Raw genomic sequence first — 20604 nt, 5'->3', positions numbered from 1 at the left:
AGAAAAGCGGTGGGGAGGGGAAGATATGCTTGGTGGTGGGGTCCCATTGGAAATGGTGGAGAATGATGTGTTGGATACATAGGCTGGTAGGATGAAATGCAAGGACTAGGGGACCCTATCCCTGTTGGGTCTGGGAGGGGTGGAGTGAGAGCAGAGATGCGGGAAATGGCAGAGATATGGATGCTCTCTGGGAAGCCCTGGTTAGAAAAGAAGTTGGACATCTTGGATATCCTGGAATGGAAAGCTTCATCATGGGAGCTGATGCAGCGGAGCTGGAGAAATTGAGAAAAAGGGATAGCATCCTTGCAAGAGACAGGGTGGGAGGAGCGGTAAATCGAGGTAGCTGTGGGTGTCAGTGGGTTTGTAGAAGATATTGGTGGATAAGGAATCTCCTGAGATGGAGGTGTAAAGATTAAGGAGAGAGATGTCAGAGATAGTCCAAGTGAATTGGAGAGCAGGGTGAAAATTTGTGGCGGAATTTATGAAACTGCCGAGTTCCGCATGACTACAAGAGGTGGTACCAATGCAGTCGTCGATATAGCAGGGAAAGAGTTAAAGGAACATGAGGGAGCAGACAGCAGGTGATCACACATAGGCAATAAAATCAGAAAGAGCATAAAAACAGCTTCCTTTCAACCATCTCATTTTACACTTAGTCACCTGAATTCTACTTTCCTTCCTAGTTCAGTATCATCTACAAATTTGGCCATTTTGGATTGAATTTGTGCTATCAATTAGAAACTGTATTAATGGCACCAACAGTTCCTGAGATCAATCACATAGTACCCTACCTATCTCAACATTATTCATTTAACCAGTAGCATTCTGGTCAGCTGTAGAATCTTAAATCATGGAAATAGGCCCTTTAACCCACCACACTGACCATCAAACACCCATTTACATGAATTATATACTAATACCATTTTTTAAATTCATCCCACATTGTAATCAACTTCCACCAGATTCTACCACTGCACTCACCTACAGAGGAGGTAACCTCCCAATCTGCACATCTTTGACATGCAACAGAAATCAGGGCACCTGGGGAAACTGATGTGGTCATGGGAAGAATGTGCAAACTCCACACAGATTGAACCCAGGTCACTGGAGACAGAAGATCTATGCCACTACACCATAGTGTTAGAGACGTACAGCACAGAAACAGGTCTTTGGCCCATCACATCCATGTTGAGCTTTTTGCCCATTTATACTAATCCCATTTACTCACATTAGGCCCTCATCCTTAGATGCTTAAATAGGCAAGGCACAGGTCAAAATGCCTCAAGTATATTGACTGTATCTGATTCCACCACCTCCTCCAGTAGCACGTTTCAGATTTCAACCACGTTATGTTGAAAAAAAACATACCTCTCAGATCTCCTTTGCGACTTCTTCCTTTCACCTTAAACCCACGTCCTCTTGTTTTTGATACCCTTAAATTGGGATCATCTTTTTGACCATCTATCCTATCCATGCCTCTCAACTTCATATACTTCTAAAATGCCACCCCTCAGCCTCCTTCACTCCAGGAAAAACAAGTCCAGCCTATTCAATCTCTCCACATAACTCTTCCTACAATCCAGGCAACATCATGGCAAATCTCCTCTGCACTCTCTCCAGCAATAATCATATCCTTCCTATATCATGGCAACCAGAATTGCACACAATTGTGTTTTTTTTTAAATATATTCATTCAAGGGATGTGGGCTTTGCAGGCTGAGCCAGCATTTAATTATCCATCCCTAGTTGTCCTTGAGAAGGCGGTGGCAAGCTGCTTTCTTGAACCACTGCAGTTCTGGAGTTATGGGTATACCCACAATGCTGTTAGGGAGACAGTTCCAGGATTTTGACCCAGCAAAGGAGAAGGAACAGCAATTCATTTCCAAGTCAGGAGAATGTGTGGCTTGGAGGGCTGCTTCCAGGTAGTGGTGTTCCCATGCTTTTGCTGCCCTTGTCCTTTTAGCTGGAGAGGTCATGGATTTGGAAGATGCTCTCTTAGGAATCTTGGTCAGTTGCTGCAGTGCACTCTGCAGCTGGTAACAAACCTCTGCTACTGTGCATCAGTGGTGGAATGAGTGATTGCTTGTGGATGGATACATATCAAGTAGGCACTATATCCTGTATGGTGTTATACAGCATGGAAATAGGCCCTTAGGCCAACTCATCCATGCTGACAAAGACCTCTATCTGAGCTGGTCCCAGTTGCACACATTTGGCCCATATCGCTCTTGGTCTTTTCTATCCATATACAGATCCAAATGTCTTTTAAACATTGTAATTGTACCTACTTTATTGTCTCTTCTGGCAGCCCGTTCAATCATCATGAATCTTTTCTGCACCCTTTCCAGATTAATGACATTATTCCTATAGCTGTGTGACTAGAACTGCACATAATACAGTGTGGTTTCACCAACAAATTGTACTGTTGGAACATGACACCCCAGCTTCTGTACTCAATGTCCTGACTTATGAAGGCAAGTGTGCCAAATGCCTTCTTCACCACCCTGTCTATCTGTGTCACCACTTTCAAGGAACTATGTACCTGTACCCCCAGGTCTCTCTGTTCTACAACACTCCCCAGAGCCCTACCATTTACTGTGCAAGTCCAGCCCTGCTTTAACTGACAAAAAATACCTCATACCTGTCAGAGTTAAATTCCATCTGCCATTCCTTGGTCCACTTTCGCAGTTCATCTAGATCCTTCTGTGATCTTAGGTAACCTTCTTTACTGTCCACTACACTACCAATTTTGGTGTCACCTGCAAACTTACTAACCACATTATTAATGATTTGGATGACAATGTTGTTATAGATGACAAACGAGTGCACCCAGCATTGATCACTGTGGCACGCCACTGGTCACAGGCCTGAATAACAACCCTCCACTACCATCCTCTGACTCATTCCACCAAGCTAATTTTGTATCCAAATGAGCACAGCCTAACTGAGCCTAGCTGACTCTGGATCCCACATGATCTAACCTTCCAGGCCAGCGTACCATGCAGGACCTTGTCAAAGGTCTTGCTCAAATCCACATCAATGACATATACTGCCCTGCCCTTGTGAATCCTCTTGGTCACCTCTTTAAAAAAAACCTCAGATCTGAGGCACAATTTCCCACAAACAAAGCCATAACTAGTCCTATCAGTCCTTGCCTTTCCAAGTGCTGGTAGATCCTGTCCCTCAGAATCCCCTCCACTTTCCCACCCCTGATGTTAGGGTCATCAAGAGGGGCCTGTAGTTCCCTCACTTGTCCTTCAGTCCTTCTTAAATAAAAAGCACAGCATCACTGGCCCCAATGTGTTCCCCCACTGACACTTTCGTCACTTGCCCTGCCTCATTGCCCAACAGGAGGTCCAGTGTTGCCTCCTCTCTAGTAGGGCCATCTACATATTGTTTGAGAAAACTTTCTTGAACACATTTAACAAATTCTACCCCATTCAAGCCCTTTGCACTATGGTAGTCCCAGTCAATAAGAGGGAAGTTGAAATCACCCAATTTTACAATCTTATTGTTCTTACAGCTATCTGTAATCTCCCTACATATTTGCTTCTCTAATTCCCACAGACTATTGAGGGGCCTATAATACAATCCCATCAAAGTGATCAGCTCCTTCTTATTTCTAAGTTCCACCCATACAGCCTCACTGGACAAACCCCAAGTACTGCCATGATGTTCTCCCTGACCAAAAGCACAACTCCCCCTTCTCTCTTAGCTCCACCTCTATCATGTCTGTAGCATCTGTACTCCAGAACATTGAGCTGCCAGTTCTATCACTCCCTCAAGGTCAGTTGAAACTGCACTCATCCAGGCAAGTGTAAAGTATTCCATCTCACGCCTGACTTGAACCCTGTAGATGGTGGACAGGATTTGGGGAGTTAGGAGGCAAGTTACTCACCACAAGATTCCTAGCCTCTAACCTGCTCACATAGCCACATTGTGTATATGGCTACTCCAATTCAGTTTCTGGTCAATACCCCCTCGCATATTGTAGTGGCGGATTCAGTGGTGGTAATGCCATTAAATGTCAGGGGTGACAGCTGGATTTTCTCATGTTGGATATTATCATTGCCTGGCACTTGTGGCACCAATGTTACTTGCCACCTATCAGCCCAGGCCCAGATATTGTCCAGACCTTGCTGCATTTGGTTGTGAACTTCTTCATTACCTGAGTAATGAATGATGTTGAACATTGTGCAATTATCAATGAACTTACGACTGAAGCAGCCAAAGATAGAGGAGCCTAGGACACAATCCTGAGGAACTCCTGCAGATATCCTGTGGACGAGATGATTGATCATCTTCCATCTTCCTTTGTGCTAGGTATGATCCCAACCAGCAATACTCCAAGTGCAACCGAACCAGTGCTTCATAAGATTTGCAACACAATGACCCAATTTACAAGTTATGCCCTGACCTATGAAGGAAAGCATGCTATATACCTTTTTCACCAAAATGTGTTGCCACTTTCAAAGAACCATAGAGTTGGACCCTGAGGTCTCTCTGTTCATCAACATTCCTTAGCGCTGTACCATTTACTTTTATATTCTACCCTAAACTGACTTCTCAAAATGCTTCAACCCACACATCAGGATTAAATTTCATCTGCCAGTGCTCTGCCTAACATTCCAACTAATCTATATCCTGCTCGAGCCTTAGACAACCATGATCGCTATCTGCAACATTATCAACTTCAGGTCTTTAGCAAATTTACTAATCATACCTCCAACATATACATCCAAGTCATGAACATGTATCACAGAGGTTCCAGAACCACTCCCTATGATACACCACTAGTCACAGACTTCCAGTCAGAAAAGCATTCCTGCACCAGTACCCTCACCAAGCCAGCTTTGGATCCAATTAGCCAGCTCACCTTGGATCCCATATACCTTAACTAGCCTACTACATGAGATCTTGTCAACGGCCTTACTGAAGTCCATATAGACAACATCTACAGCCCTGCCTTCATCAATCCCCTTTGCCACCTTTTCAAAACCTCAAACTAGTAAGACAGGATTTCCCCCTCATAAAACCATGCTAACTATTCCTAATCAATCCCTGTCCTTCTGCAAATTTCATTTTCAGAAGTTACTATGGCCTAAAAATTCTGAAGCATATCTAAAATTGACAGGGGATCCATACTTACTTTGTGTGCAACTCACCAATAGCAATGTTCCATTGTGACAAGGCCCAAGGAATCATGCACAAGTGCACAAAGACCTTTCCTTTATAATGGCAGTTAGGTAATGAATTACAGGGGTTAGCGCTGTCAGAGGGCCAGGCAGGAATGGGAAAAGAAACAAAAGCTTGTGAAGAAGGAGATTGGGATTTGCTCTTCAACCAGAGAATCAGGACATGATCGAGTTGTAGGGAGGCTTGAGGAAATAATGAGGAGTCAAGAAGAGATCAACGATGAGGGAGGGAGCAATGAAAACAACTCCAAAAGGACCTATCCTATGGATTCATAAACTATATGAATCCATAGCCTCCTCCATGTATTATTTCCATGATTCTCTGTCTTTTCTCAGCAAGGGCTCAAACAATGATGATCCTGCTTACCACTAGTTGTGGTCAAATTCAAAAGTGAAATATTGATGTCGACGGAAGTCAACAGTGAAAACATGAAATGCTAGAAATACTCAACAAGTCTGCCACATCATTGGAGAGAGTGGGAAATAGAGAGAGTTTGTATTTTAGGTTGAAGACCTTTCATTAGAATGCCCGAGATTGACTTAGAGTCAAAGTCAAACAGCACAGAAACAGGCCCTTTGCTCCAACTTGTCTATGCCAACTAAAGTGCCTTCCTTAGCCAATCTCACACCTGCATTTGGTCCATATCCCTCTAAACCATTCCTATCCATGTTCCCGTCTAAATGTCTTTTAAACGTAATTGTACCCGCATCTACCACTTCTTCTGATAGCCCGTTTCATCTACGACTACCCTCTGTGTGGAAAAAGTTGCCCCTTGGGTCCCTTTTAAATCTTTGCCTTCTCACGGACCTATGCCCTCTAGTTTTAGACTCCCCTACCCTGGGAAAAAGACAGTGATCATCTACCTTATCTATGCCCTCATAACTTTATTAGGTCATCCCTTAGCCTCCTTTGCTCCAGGGAAAACAGTCCCAGTCTATCTAGTCTCTCTTTAGAATTCAAGCCCTCCAGTGCCAGCAACATCCTTCCTGTACCCTCTCTAGCTTAATCACATCTTTCCTATAATATGGTGACCAGAAATGCACACAATATTCCAGGTGCAGTTTTACTAATATCATACACAGCTGTAACACGATGTTCCAACTCTTGTAATCAATGCCCCTTCCGATGAAAGCAAGTGTGCCATGTGCCTTCTTCACCACCACCTCTATCCATGTCCCCACTTTTGGGGAACTATGTACTTGTATCGCTAGGTCTGTGTTCTACAACACTCCCTAGGGCCCTTTCGTTCACTGTGTATGTCATGCCCTGGTTTAACTACCCAACGTGCATCACTTCACAGCTGTCTGAGTTAACCACCAATTTTGGTGTCTTCCACAAACTTACTAATCAAGTTATCTACATTCTCATCCAAGTTGCTAATATACATGACAAACAACAGGAGACCCCACACCAATCCTGTGACACACCACTGGTCATAGGCCTCCATTCATACGACAAGGAGAAATGAAATGAAAACAACTCTGAGATCTTATATGACCAGAAATGTATGTGCCAGATTCAATGGCCACCGTCCAAGTGAGAGAATGAGCCTGCAACTCAAGAAGCAACCTCAAATTTGTCTTAAGATCTGTTTTTGCCTGCAACAGACTGGGCTGTTCACAGGCCACAGATGTACAAATGAAACTTGGACAAATAGTAGCTAGCAAATGTTTGATACAATTTGACTTCATTACACAACCTGACAGCCTTTGCTTATGCACATCAAACTCCGAAGAACCCAAAGCAAATTTGCCAATGTGTGACCTATGCACAGAGTATCCAATCACATTCATTGCTTGATTTTAGATTAAATTCCTTTACGTGATGCACAAAAACACCAGGTTGCATGAAAGAATTTCTAGGCCCATGGAATTCCACAACTCTTTGTAGTTAGACATCAACATTCTCATCAGCAAACATATTTAACAATGGATTTTATGCTGGTACGCTAACTACATTCTCCTTACCCAACATATTTAACAATGGATTTTATGCTGGTACTCTAACCACATTATCACAAAATAAACTGGTACAGGAACTTGCATCACTAGATGCTTACAAAATTCTAAGACTTTCTTGGCAATGGAGTGGAAAAAAAGCAAACTGCTGGAGGAACACAGTGGGTCAAGCAACATCTGCAGAGGCAATGAGATAATCAACATTTCAGGTCGACTTCATTATAGGCAATGATATTTGTAGAACCAAGTTTAGGAATTTTCCAAAAACTGAATCTTATCCACATAAGTTAACATTGCACATTTTGATAGGGACAGAAATACAATTACTCCAGATTTAAATTACAAAATATTAACAGGTAACAATTACTTGAATTGGTAAAGAATTCAACACTATTATGCTCAATGCTGGATTTTACAACTCTTGCAACAATGAACCACAAATAAATTAAGCTTCTGGATGTGTGTGTCTGTTCGTTATTAAACTGATGTGTACAGAAGTCAACATTGACAATTGATAGCTTCCTAATCTGTGTCTGTATTAGGTTTGAGCACTAACTAATCTGCAGAATAAAAATGGTGATTCATATCACTGGAACTGTTGCTCTCTTGTTCCTGGCTTTTGTGGTGCCAATTTACAACAGTCACTTGTCATTCATCCCTGCCGATTCATGTTGGCTTAGTCCCCAAGTGATTCAAATTCAACATGCCTATTCTTTTACAACACTTCATGGACTTTTTGTCCTTTCTCTATCCCCATCTCCAGCTCCATAACCTGCTCTAAATTCTCAGCTCATCACATCACGATTGGCAAAATTGCTTTGGGTTCTCTCAAGTTCAATGTGCATTAAACCTAGAGGCTGCCAGATAGTGCAACGAGGTCAAATGGTATCAAACATGTGTTAGATACCATTTGACCTCATTTGTGCAAGTTTCTTATGTACACCTCTGGCCAATCCATTACAGGTGGAAACAGGCATCAAGACATATTTGAGGCAGTTTCTGAGTTGAAGGATCATTCCCTCATGTGGGCAGTAGCCACTGAATCCGACACAATTTCCTGTCAGATAGGTCCTTGGAGAGTTACTTTCATTGCTATTTTCATTTCTCCCTGTCATACACTCATTGCAATAAAAGGTCTTCAAACCAAGACAAACACTTTCACGCACTCTCAATAATGTTGACCAGATTTACTGAGTATTTCCAGTATTTCACATTTTTACTGTAGGTTTCCATCAACCTCTGTTTTGCTTTTGGATTTGACCAAACTAGTGGCAAGCAGGATCACCTGTGTGAGCCCATTACCAAGAAAGGACAGAGAATCATGAAAAATGGCAGATGGAGGTGGTTATGAGTTCATGTAGCTCATAAATCCACAGGAAAGTATCCTTCACAATGGGAACAAGAGTCATGATAAGGATGTAAAGAAGCTTTAAAAAGTGCTTTATCCCATTGTAGAGTCCAAACATTCTCACCTCAACATGCCCTTCCACCTATTTTCACGTCATCAGCAAACATGGATACTTTACATTCTGCCCCCTCCTCCAGGTAATTACATCGTAATTAATTGAGCCAGGAACAAATCACTGGGTACACCACAAGTTACATGCTTCCAACCAGAAAAAGATCCAATAATTCCATGTTGTATATATGTGATAACCAATTTTCAATCCATGCCAACAAACTTCTTCTAATAAGCCAGTTCTTAATTTGTGGCATCTTGTCAAATGCCTTTTGGAAATCCAAATATAAACACATCTACAGGTTTTCTTCTATTGACTTTGGTTGTTACATGAACTCAAGCAAATTTGTCAAACATGTTTTGCCATTCATAAAACCATGTTGACTTGGTTTGATTATATCAAACTTTCCAAAATGATTAGCCATTTCTTTGATTATTGACTCTAGCATCCTGCCAAGAATAGATGTTAGAGTAACTTGCCTGCAGTTTCCCATCTTTTTCTTCCTCCCTTCTTGAATAACATCAGCTGTTTTTCAATCCACTGGTACCCTCTCAGAATTCTTTGCATTTTGAAGATTTTCTACCAATGGGTCCACTATCTCTGCTGCCACGTCCCTTAAAATCCTTAGATGCAGGTCATTTGCATCCTGGCAATGTGTCTGCCTTTAGTTTTGTCAGTTTTTGCTGATACCTTGTCCCTCATAAATGGGATTTTTATTAGTTGTTCCATGCTATTTGAATCTAGTAAATGTCCTAATGATAACAGATAGGCTGTGTCATCCATGGTGAAGACAGATGCAAAAAAAAATTAGTTTAACGTATCTGCTATTTCCTTTTTCCCTGATATTAATTTCTCAGCCTCATTCTCTGGAGGTCCCATACTAACCTTATCCACTATCTTCCTTTCTATATATCCACAAAAACTTTTACTGTTTGTTTTGATATTATGTGCAAGGTTTCTCTCAAAATCATTTTCCCCCCACCACCACACGCGCCCCCCCATCCCCCCTCTATCTGTCCTTGGTGGTTCCTGAAAGTTCTCAGTCCTCACATCTATCACTACTCCTTGCTACTTTGTTTCCCTACTTCTCAATTTAAGATGATTCTTGATTTCCTTTGTTAACCTCTTTCTAATGAAGTCTCTTTCTAAATATGAATAGGGATAAATTTCTTGCAAGCATTACGAACTAGCCACTTATATATCTGCCATTGCTCATCAACTGAACTATTTCTTAGATTACTTACCCAGCCCGCACTAGACAACTCTATCATCACAGCATTGTAATTGTGCTTTTTTAAGTTCAAGATACTGGTTTTGACCTGGGGTGCTCACCTTCAGATTGTACCTGGACATTTCTCCTGACTGAGGAATCTAGAACTGGGGCTGTAGTCTCAAGGGGTAGACCATTTAGAACGGGTAGGGTTGTGGCGGCTCAGTCACAAATTGCATACAAAAAGAGAATCATAAATTCTAGATATCGACAAAATAAAGGGATTATAGGGGTAGAGTGGAAAATGATATTTGAGATTGAGGATCAGCTATGACCTTCAGGAATTACAGAGCAGACCTGGCAGATTGAATGACCAATTCCAGCTCCTATTTCCCATGTTCTTATGGGCCAAATCTAGTATCTGCTTTGGCTACATCACCCAGAAACCAACTATTAGTACTAACCACTATGTGCAGAGGTGCATCGCAACATCAAATCTTCATCCCCCCCCCCCCCCCACCTTAATTTATACTTTTAGCAAAGGTTTGACCTGAAATACTACTCCAGATTAACCAGATTTTCTCCACTTTAATCTCAAAACACTTGACCATGCCTGAATCGACATAATCAACAATTGACATAACATTTATTGCTCAAGTTTTTCATCATGCACTGTTGTGATTTCTAAGTAAAGAGTAGAAGAATGTTGTACAAGGTATTGAAACATTGCACAAGGTTTTAATCAAATAATTTTGAAACAAACACATAGGGACACATTTGCTCCAAGAAACAAAAATTATTTCTAGGTGCTCAGGAATCATCTACATTGCTACTGTGGACGCAAAATCAGAATTAAAACAGGCAGGGTTGGGATTAGCATGAGAAAGGAAGTCATCAACATAAATACACATCCACATTTTTTCTGTACTGTTCATTACGTTTATAAAACAAAGGTATACAATGTTAGGTTTTTGCACTTTTCAGTACATCAGTTGTTGATAGTGCATACAGACACTTTAATCTAATAAATTGAGTAGCCTTGATTAAAACTGAAACAGTGCACAAAGGTGAAATGCAAGAAATACTGACAATTCACATCAATCACTTTTTCATGAGGTAATTCAATATCATAGATTAAAGGCAAGGAGGAGTCTAGAAGAGCATTTAAGAATTTAAGAATTTTTTCTTTACACAAAGTGGCTGATATCTGGAACTTGCTGCCAGAGGAGGTGGTGGAGTCAGATACGATCACTGCATTTTAGAGACATTTAGACAAGCACTTAAAAAAGTCAAGGCAGAAAAGGATATAGACCTAATACAAGCAAATGGGATTAGAACAGATGGGCAAAAAGGTTACCACAGACATGGTGTGTTGAAGGCCCCATTCCTGTGCTGTACAACTCTACAGCGCTATTCTAGATGCATGAACAAAATGCAAGATCCATTAATATTTTTCCATGTATTAGATCCTGTCAATTCTGTGGGAAAGAAGTTTCTTGTACAAAAGGTTCCATTAGTTCCTTGTTAGGCCAAATATCTGGTCACTGTTAAACTCCTCACTGGCCACATTATCCTGTTCAGCTGGTTGAAATGCAGATTTAGTTTATGTGGAAACACAATGGACACTTAAATCCAAACTGCACATCAGAGTTCACACCAGAAATCAACTACTTGGCAAATTAAGAACAAACATACATACAGCCCATTCTGGTATTTCAAAAACCTATCTATTTTCCTAAAATAAATAAAATCAAGGAAACAAAAAACAAAATTTTTTTTACCAGATCTCCATTTTTTGATATCAAATTGCTCAAGAGTTAAATGTATCTTTCACATTATCTATTACAGAGTTTGGTAGGCTGCCATGCAGAACTTCAGTAAATTACAGTACCCGAGTACACAACTTGCACAAGTTTAAACAAGTCCAGAAATACTTTTATTTCTGAGTAATGAAGGAATGTGTTTTGTCAATCTAATACCAGTTGCTCTTTTTCCTAACAGTATCATAATTTTGATTTTTTTCTACCTGTTACATATGCACCAAATATAAAATTATCAAAATGCCCACAATACTGAAAAATTCCTCTCATGCACTGAAAAAAAGCATTAAAAATGTAGTTTAAAAAAGAGAAGGTAGCTAACAGAAGGGACCATAGCTGTAATTTTTGCTTGTATAATAAAGAGCAGTAATTAATCATCTGGTTGATCAATGTTGTTGCAAACCTTATGCTTGAAGCAATTCAACCTCAGAGGTTTAACTGGAGACAAAAGGAATCTCCAAGTGAAACGCCAATGCATGCCCTGGGTTCCATGTCAATGTGGTGCCCACACATTGACTGCTTCCCTTGTCATTTGAGTACTGAAAGCCTGTTTGTTTTCCCGAATCTGTCAGCCTATTCAAGCCTCTCAGTCTATAGACTGAGCATGTAAACAGGAGCATCTTATCAGCATGCTCCAGACTAGCCGGGTTAGTCACATCCGCAAAGAAATTACACAGCCATTCCAATTGTAGACCTTGCCCATAAAGCTTTACTCATTCTCAATGCAAACACCCCATGCTATTGTGCCAGCAAACATACTAATACATAGGAGACAAGAGCCATGTGTTGTTGCTTACTATAATCTATTGTAAAAGAACAAAATTATATTTCATAATATCATAAAATGCAATTTTTACTCCATTCATAATTCACAAATGAAATGACAGAAATATGGTTTTGAAATGTATAATTTCTAAAACTGCTATTAACAAGTTCCTTTTATGGAGAACACAACTCTTTTGTTTTTCTTTAAAGTCAAAAGTATTAAAACTGAAATGCTTACTAATTTTTGGTCGGAAGGCCAACTTACAGTAAAATAATTAAAATGTGCTTTGTTTTAACAACAGTTAAAGTAAGCCAATAGTTCAAACTGAATCTCGATTCAAACTGAATCTAGCTGGATTTCCAAATCCATTTTCTGCTACCAAAATTGTGCATTTCCACTCAAGCGTACTCACTTCTGCATACAATGGAAGTCTAACATCCAGTCAAGTAAAAAGCAAATGACTACCCATTAATAATCACTTCAATTGCTCTCAGCAAGAATAGCTTTGTGAAATTTGTATCCATTATAAATTCATCTACACTTATGTGTCTGAACACTTTGAACAACAGAGCTTCTGCAGATTTCTTCCAAATACAGGATTACACCTTTTACAACAAAAACTACACTTCTGAAATGACAGCAGTAATAGGTTTACCATTGTCATGGATAGTGCCAAACATGTGGTCAGGCAATAGAATTTCAGAATACAAATCCTAATTACAATGTATTTTTATAATTGGTGGTTGACAGTTCCCTCTTAATTAAACTGTTCTAAAACACTAAACTAACTTAATTAAATTAGTAAATTAATAGTGGATAAAATTACTCTATAAGTGAATGATGAACATATGATCCCTTATAAACTGTTCGATTTAATAATTATTAACTGCAATGTCTTTAGTCTTCCTTTCACAATGTGATACAACCACTTAACATGTACTTGATCAAATAATTATTTATCCCAACTTAAAATTTACATTAATTGGCTTTGTTTTATTTCATTTCTATTATTTTTCATGACTACTCCATTTCATTTACATTTAGTTTTACTTTGATTGATTGAAATAGAGTCCATTTCCAAATTGAAAATAGTAAAATAGGGGGATATGTGGGAGAAAGGGGTTAGATAGTCTTAGGCGTGGTTTAAAGATTGGCACAACATGGTGGGCCGAAGGGCCTGTATTGTTCTATGGTAATATTAAGGAAAAGCAGCTACCATTGTCATTAATAACACGAGTACTTTTGGGAAAGGAGAAAACTATTAAATAACAACATTCATCGTGTATAAAAAGTTTACAGTTTTTTTATGCACAAAGGTACTAATAATGGGTTCAAAAAAAATCTGGATATTTCACTTTGCTATCAAAACACATCCGGTTTTCTCACAAAGGGAACGCTTCTTCCAAAACAAAAGCTCCCAGCCTTTTAATAGGCCATCAATAATCTTAAAGTTTGGAAATGTTTTTCTAGCAATAAGAATTATAACTTAAAAACTGTTTTGGGATGACTGAAACACGATTCCGTATGTATAATACGTTAGCGCAATATATTTAAACTGCTATCTTATCTCTGGAATTATTTTTTGTTACAAGTGACAAACCATGTAGTGTGCGCCAAATTATATTTCCTTTTTCCTCTGGTTACTTCCACTGTGTACGTAAAATATTTACATTGTGCGCAACAGACGTTATATGCTCACAAAAATGAACTCTTTCCTTCTACTAAGATTATTTTTCACCAATTATCATTGGCTGTAATGGAAGTTTTAATCTCCTGTGATAAAAGGGTTAACAGAAAGGAGGCATTTCACAGCAACGCACATCTCGTGCTTTTGCGTGTATTCACCCTTGTGATTAAGAAACATTGATGATTTCAGTCATAAAGCAGATGATTAAAAATACAATCCAGACCTTTCTAGCCTTTAATTCCGTTCAATGTCAGGGTATGTTCTTTGTGAGCGTTACTATTTAATACAATTTATGTTGGTGGTTTTTGAACTGAAAATAGCAGACCCGCCGAGTCCAATCTAACAGCAACTTACATTTCTACTACTGGATCACCAGTTACGACAGAATTCATTTGTGGGTCCTTATATAACAGTAATTATCAATCTAAAAATCTTTAAATAAAAATATTTTCTAAATATGAAGATTTAAAGCCCACCTGTTTGTGAGATGGATTTCTTACAGGATTACTTGGAAAGATCATTCTTTAAAATATAATACTACTCCAAATGTGTTAGGCAACAAACAGCAGCAGTATTCCTTTATCCAAAATGTTTGTGCTGCACGGTAACTTTAATCATTTGAAGTATAAAGCCAGTGACGATGGATAAACTCTCTCGGATTCTTTTGACGAGCGTGCACCTTACTGAAGTTACTTTTTGCCTGTTAAGTCAGCACACTGCCACACTTTGTAACAGTGTAACCAAGTTTCAAATGCAACTTCCACGATTCAACCAGTTTATTCAGTTTACCTCATTGATCTAGTTTATGGCTCCCTGCAGCAACAATCCCACCTACTGGGGACTCGTCCATTAGAAGTTTACAGATAGGGATGCCAAAACACCAAGCAAATCTCGAACACGTTTACGCTTCACAATTTCAAAATACATTTTGTTTCCATTTTGTCAACTGCAAGTCTAAATAAAATGACTATCGTCTATATATTTTAAAGTATCTTCCCATACTTTGCTTTGAAAATAGAAACCAAACGCTCCTTTGAAATAAAGTGGTTGGTTCCGACATAAATGCTTCGCATTCCAAACACTAACCATCAGATCTTCCTGTGTTGCAAAAACGAGAGCTATCAGATCACGCAGACAGTCCCTTTCATAAATGGGATTACGGATCATTTAGAATGCAGATACAGCCACAGTTGATTAAAAAAGTCAAATAAAGATCACAAAAAAACTGCTAGGCACTTATTGACCGACCAGGTCAGTCCCTTTTTAATAGCAAGTGCTATTAAAAGGAACAACTGACATCACCCTGAAGCATGAACATAAAAGTAGTGACCGAAAGTGAGGAGTCTGGATAAAAATAGACAGCAATAAAACATGAGAAAAATAAGTGTCGCTGATTCTAATTAAATTTTCATTTTTTTAGTCAACCAAGCAGATAATTTTAAATAGTACTGATCAGGGTAAAACGTACATTTCAATCTCTGATATCTCACAGTTAGAATGCTATGCACATCACGCAAATTTATTTTGGAGTTAACATGATAAATATGTATTAATGTTGCAGTGGAGTCAATTGTCACAGAATGGCAGAGGAACAAAAAATCCGGCAGAATAACCTGTCCTTGGCCTTCTCCACTGTCACAGTAAGGCCAAACACAAACTGGAACAACACCTCATGTTCCACTTCAGAGGCAGACAACCCAATGGCATGTTCCAATTTCAGTTAACCCATACATCCTGCGCTCCTTTCCCACTCCTACCAGCTCACCTAGGTTCTAAGTTCACCTTTCCCATTTCCATCTGCCCATCACCCACACACCTATCCAAATGGGTTTCTTCTCCTCTGGCCCACTCTTCCTATCCCCTCTCCCATCTACTGCTCTGCCCCTCATCCCTCCCTTATCTAGTGCCACATCACCTTTCAGCCTCTGTTTCTACCTTACCGCTCACTTCCCCTCTCCCACCTGGATCCATCTGCCCATTTTTTTCTTATATGTTTCCACCTATCAACCACCAGCTTCTAGTTACCTCCTCCACCACCTGGCTCCTACTGCCCATCATCTGCCCATTCCCTCCTCCCCGCCATCTAGTTCCACCTGTCACCTACCAGCCTCTGTCTCACTTCTCCCTCTCACCTCCTTATTCTGGCTATCCTCCCTGTACACCTCAATCCTAATGCAGGGTCATTACCTGAAACTTCGACTATTCCTTTGCCTCTACAGATAGATGCTGCTTCACCTGCTGAGATTCCTCCAGCAGTTTTTTTTTACTCAAGAATGAGTTTACAAATAATACAACACAAAACCTATATTTAAAATGATAATCCAAAAGCATTTGGAAAGCAAAAATAAGATTTTAGAATAAAAATCACCGGATAAGGGAAACCTAAAACATTCAGTGCCAAAATGCTTCAATGGAAATAAACCCGAATTCCACATAGGAATATAGAATACAGTTTATTGCTGCTGGATATTGAGATTAAAGGAGCATGTTCCCATTTCTCATGATCCCAGGGCAATCTCTGTTGTACAAAATGGCATAATCTTTACTGCTGAGCAAACAACCTTTTCTTTTGAACCAAGTTTGGCAAATGGCTTTCAATCCAGAGAAATGTGAAGTATTGTATTTTGGGAGACCAAACCAGAGTAGGACTTGTACGGTGAATGGTAGTGCCTTGGGGAGTATCATGGAACAGAGGAGTGTAAGTGCATAATTTGCTGAAAGTGGCGTCACGGGTAGATAAGGTGGTGAAGAAGGCATTTGGCGTGCTGGCCTTCATCTATCAAGGCATTGAGCATAGCAGTTGGGAAGTTATGATGCAGTTATACAAGACGTTGGTGAGGCCACACTTGGAGTATTGTGTACAGTTTTGGTCACCCTGTTTTCGGAAAGATGTTATTAAACTAGAAAGAGTGCAGAGAGGATTTACCAGGATGTTGCCTGGACTTGTAGGCCTGAGTTACAAGGAGAGGTTGTGTAGACTAGGACTTTATTCCCTGGAATGTAGATTGAGAGGTGACCTGATAGAGGTATATAAGATCATAAAGGGCATAAAAAGGGTGAAAGTACATAGTCTTTCTCCCAGTGAGGGGGTGCTAAAAACAAGAGGGCATAGGTTTAAGATCAGAGACAAGAGATTTAAAAGGGACATCAGGGGCAATTTCTTCACGCAAAGGGTGGTGGGTATTTGGAATGAGCTGCCAGAAATAGCGGTTGAGGTGGGAACATTAGCAACATTTAAAAGCCATCTAGATAAGTACATGGATAGGTGGGGTTTAGAGGACTATGGGCTAAACACAGGCAGAGGGGACTAGCTTGCTGGCAACACAGTCGGCATGAACGAGTTGGGCTGAAGATCCTGTTTCCACGTTGTGTGACTATATGACTCTAAGTTACATATTCTTTCACTTCTCTCCATTCTTCGTGGTCTTTGTTCTCCTCCCTTAAACTGGAGTACAGCAGCATATTTGAAGCTTTGTTTCACAAAAGGGAACATATTTTTACCTGAACTGTGCTAGATTAATGCACCATATATAGTGTTGTGATTTTAACTGATGAAAACAGTCTTAAGCTAATACTTTATGCTTGCTTCTCCTTAGTTTAATATTGCTCTTTCCATTTACAGTGGTAATCTAAGAGTGCAAAAAACACAAAATTCAGAATTTTACTTCAATAATATTATTTTGATTTTTCATTGAGATACTGACCATATTTTCATGATTTAGATCTCAAGAGCAGAGGGTAATCATGTATTATTTGTAAACTTTTACAAACGGACTTGCTATTTTTTTATTCCTCTGTCATCGTGTGCCAATGAATTCCACATGGATTAGGAGGGTTATTTTGAGGAAAGGTTGGTCAGATTAGGCTTGTATCCACTGGAGTATAAAAGAGTCAGAAGGAACTCAATCAAAACATACAAGATGCTGGATGGTCTTGACAGGGTAGATGTGGACATTTGGAATCATTACTGCAATGTTATATTCAAAGTATCAAGGGTTAAGTAGTGGGTAATATTTAAAGTTGAAGGATAACTTGAAAGAGAATTGTAGAAAACGTTGATTGCTTTTACTTAGTGAGAGACAATTACAAATGAGTGTACCTTAGAGCTTTAACTCAGTCAGCTAAGGGTTAAAGCTCTAAGGTACCAACTACAAAGATCATGTTAGTGTACAACAGTTTCCAGTATTTTAGATCATATAATCATTGGTAATTTCACATATCATCTTCCGTCAAATTTTTGCAAAATTTTTACTAATATTATTTTACCTGTCGTGTCTGCTCAGTCTCGATAAATGTTTTAAGGAATTCTGGGTTCACAAGATCACAAGACAAGGGAGCAGAAGTAGGCCATTCAGCCCATCGAGTCTGCTCCAAGGAAAAGGGAAAAAAGAAAAAGAAATGAGAAATTGGGGGGGGGGGGGGAGGGAGGCAGGCACAAAAAAAAACACACTATTCTAACCCCAATTTCCGGCCTTATCCCCATATCCCTTGATACCCCAACTATTTAGATATCTATCTATCTCTTCCTTAAATGCCTCCAATGATCTGGCCTCCACTGCTGTACCTGGCAAGGAATTCCACAAATTAACCACCCTCTGGCTAAAGAAATTTCTCCTCATCTCTGTTTTAAACCTGTACCCTCTAATTCTAAGATTGTGCCCTCTGGTCCTGGACTCACCCACCAAGGGAAACAGCCTAGCCACATCTACTCTGTTCAATCCTTTCAACATTTTAAATGTCTCTATGAGGTCCCCTCTCATTCTTCTGTACTCCAGTGAGTACAGTCCAAGAGCCGACAAACGCTCATCATACGTAAGCCCTTTCATTCTGGAAATCATCCTTGTAAATCTCCTCTGAACCCTCTCCAACATCAGCACATCCTTCCTAAGATATGGGGCCCAAAACTGTGCACAGTATTCCAAATGTGGCCTCACTAGTGCCCCATAGAGCTTCATCAACACTTCCTTACTTTTATACACTATACTCTCGAAATGAATGCCAACATAGCATTCGTTTTCTTTACCACCGATCCAACCTGGTGGTTAACCTTTAAGGTATCCTGCACAAGTACCCCCAAGTCCCTTTGTACTTCTGTACTTTGAATTTTCTCTCCTTCTAGATAATAATCTGCCCATTTATTTCTGTTTCCAAAGTGTACAACTGCACATTTCTCAACATTGAATCTCATCTGCCATTTCCTTGCCCATTCTCCTAAACTATCTAGGTCTCTCTGCAACCTTCCTGTCTCCTCAATACTCCCTACTCCTCCACCTATCTTGGTGTCATCCGCAAACTTAGCCACAAAACCATTTACTCCATCATCCAAATCGTTAATGTACAGGGTAAAAAGAAGCGGCCCCAACACCGACCCCTGTGGAATACCACTAGTAACTGGTAGCCAACCAGAACAAGATCCTTTTATTCCCACCCTTCGCTTCCTGCCAACCAGCCAATGCTCCACCCATGCTGTTATCCTACCTGTAATTCCATGACCTTTCATCTTATTAATCAGTCTCTTATGCGGCACCTTGTCTAAATACACAACATCTACCGCCTCTCCAACACTCTGTGAACCTTGACTCATTTTGCCCCACCCAGAGAGATTTGGCTGAACTCATAGGATTGGTATCAGAGAAGTTGTTGAGGAGGATCCTGATGATGACTTCCCCTGTAGCAGACAGCAAAGATACCCCTCTGTCGTTATTGCCATTGGAATTGTCTCCTCTCTTTAAGGTGGTCACAATTACGGCATCTCTAAAGTCCCCTGGCAGATCCTCCTCTTTCCAGATGTGGGCAATGAGGCTGTGCGTCTGTGGCCTAAATGCTCCATTTCAGCAGGGTATCATCTCTTCCCGAGAGTTTAGTATCTCTTAGCTGGTGTATGGCCTTTCCAACTTCTTGTTGGTCTGGGGTGGCAGCAGTGGTAACACCCTGACTGTTGATGGCAGCAAACTTGGTGATGGTCATGCCATTGAGAGTCAACAGTGGGTAATTAGATGTTATGTTGTTGGAGATAGCTATTGCCTGCCATTTGTGTGGCATGAGCTCTCCTAGCCACTAATCACCTCAGGGATGCATATTGTTTAGGTCTTGCTGAAATCAGGAGTGAACTGCTTATTTTTTGCAGAGCTGAAAATGGAATTGAACATTGGGCATTCACCAGTGAACCTTCCCATTATGGTAGAAGGAAGGTCATGGGTAAAGCACCAAATGTGGCTGGTCCTAGGCTACTGTCATGAGGATCTTCCTCAAAATTTCCTGGGATTAAGATGATTGATCTCCAAAATCTCAATTATCTTACTTTGTATAAGGTATGATTCGAGAGAGTATTTTTTCCTTCCCAAGCACTATTGTCAGTTTTACCCAGCCTCCTTTATAGATTCACAAAGTAATACAGAATGGAAACAGGCCCTTTGGCCCAACTTGTCCCTGCCGACTATGGCATCATCTCTGCTCATGCCTGTTGCCTGCATTTGGCCCATAACCCTCCAAGTGCCTCCCCTCCAT

At 40.2% G+C, this 20604-nt stretch overlaps 1 protein-coding gene across 5 annotated transcripts in view; it reads right to left on the bottom strand.

Moving 5' to 3' along the window:
* rbms1a (RNA binding motif, single stranded interacting protein 1a) overlaps positions 1-20604 on the bottom strand; it is a 151089-nt gene that overhangs the window by 105685 nt on the left and 24800 nt on the right. For 2 of the 5 annotated variants that reach the window (XM_052023536.1, XM_052023544.1), the window contains exon 2: positions 18364-18462. The exons of 1 other annotated variant lie outside the window; for it this stretch is intronic. In XM_052023536.1, the coding sequence (XP_051879496.1) occupies positions 18364-18462 (99 nt within the window). Of the gene's footprint in view, positions 1-12047; positions 12157-14573; positions 14898-18363; positions 18463-20604 lie in introns of those variants that run through there. 2 more of the 5 variants (XM_052023569.1, XM_052023553.1) reach the window with 2 other exon arrangements.

Source organism: Pristis pectinata, chromosome 1, assembly GCF_009764475.1.
Source record: "Pristis pectinata isolate sPriPec2 chromosome 1, sPriPec2.1.pri, whole genome shotgun sequence".
NCBI lineage: Eukaryota > Metazoa > Chordata > Chondrichthyes > Rhinopristiformes > Pristidae > Pristis > Pristis pectinata.
Note: the sequence above shows the minus strand (reverse complement) of the source record. Positions and strands in the feature narration are given on the sequence as shown.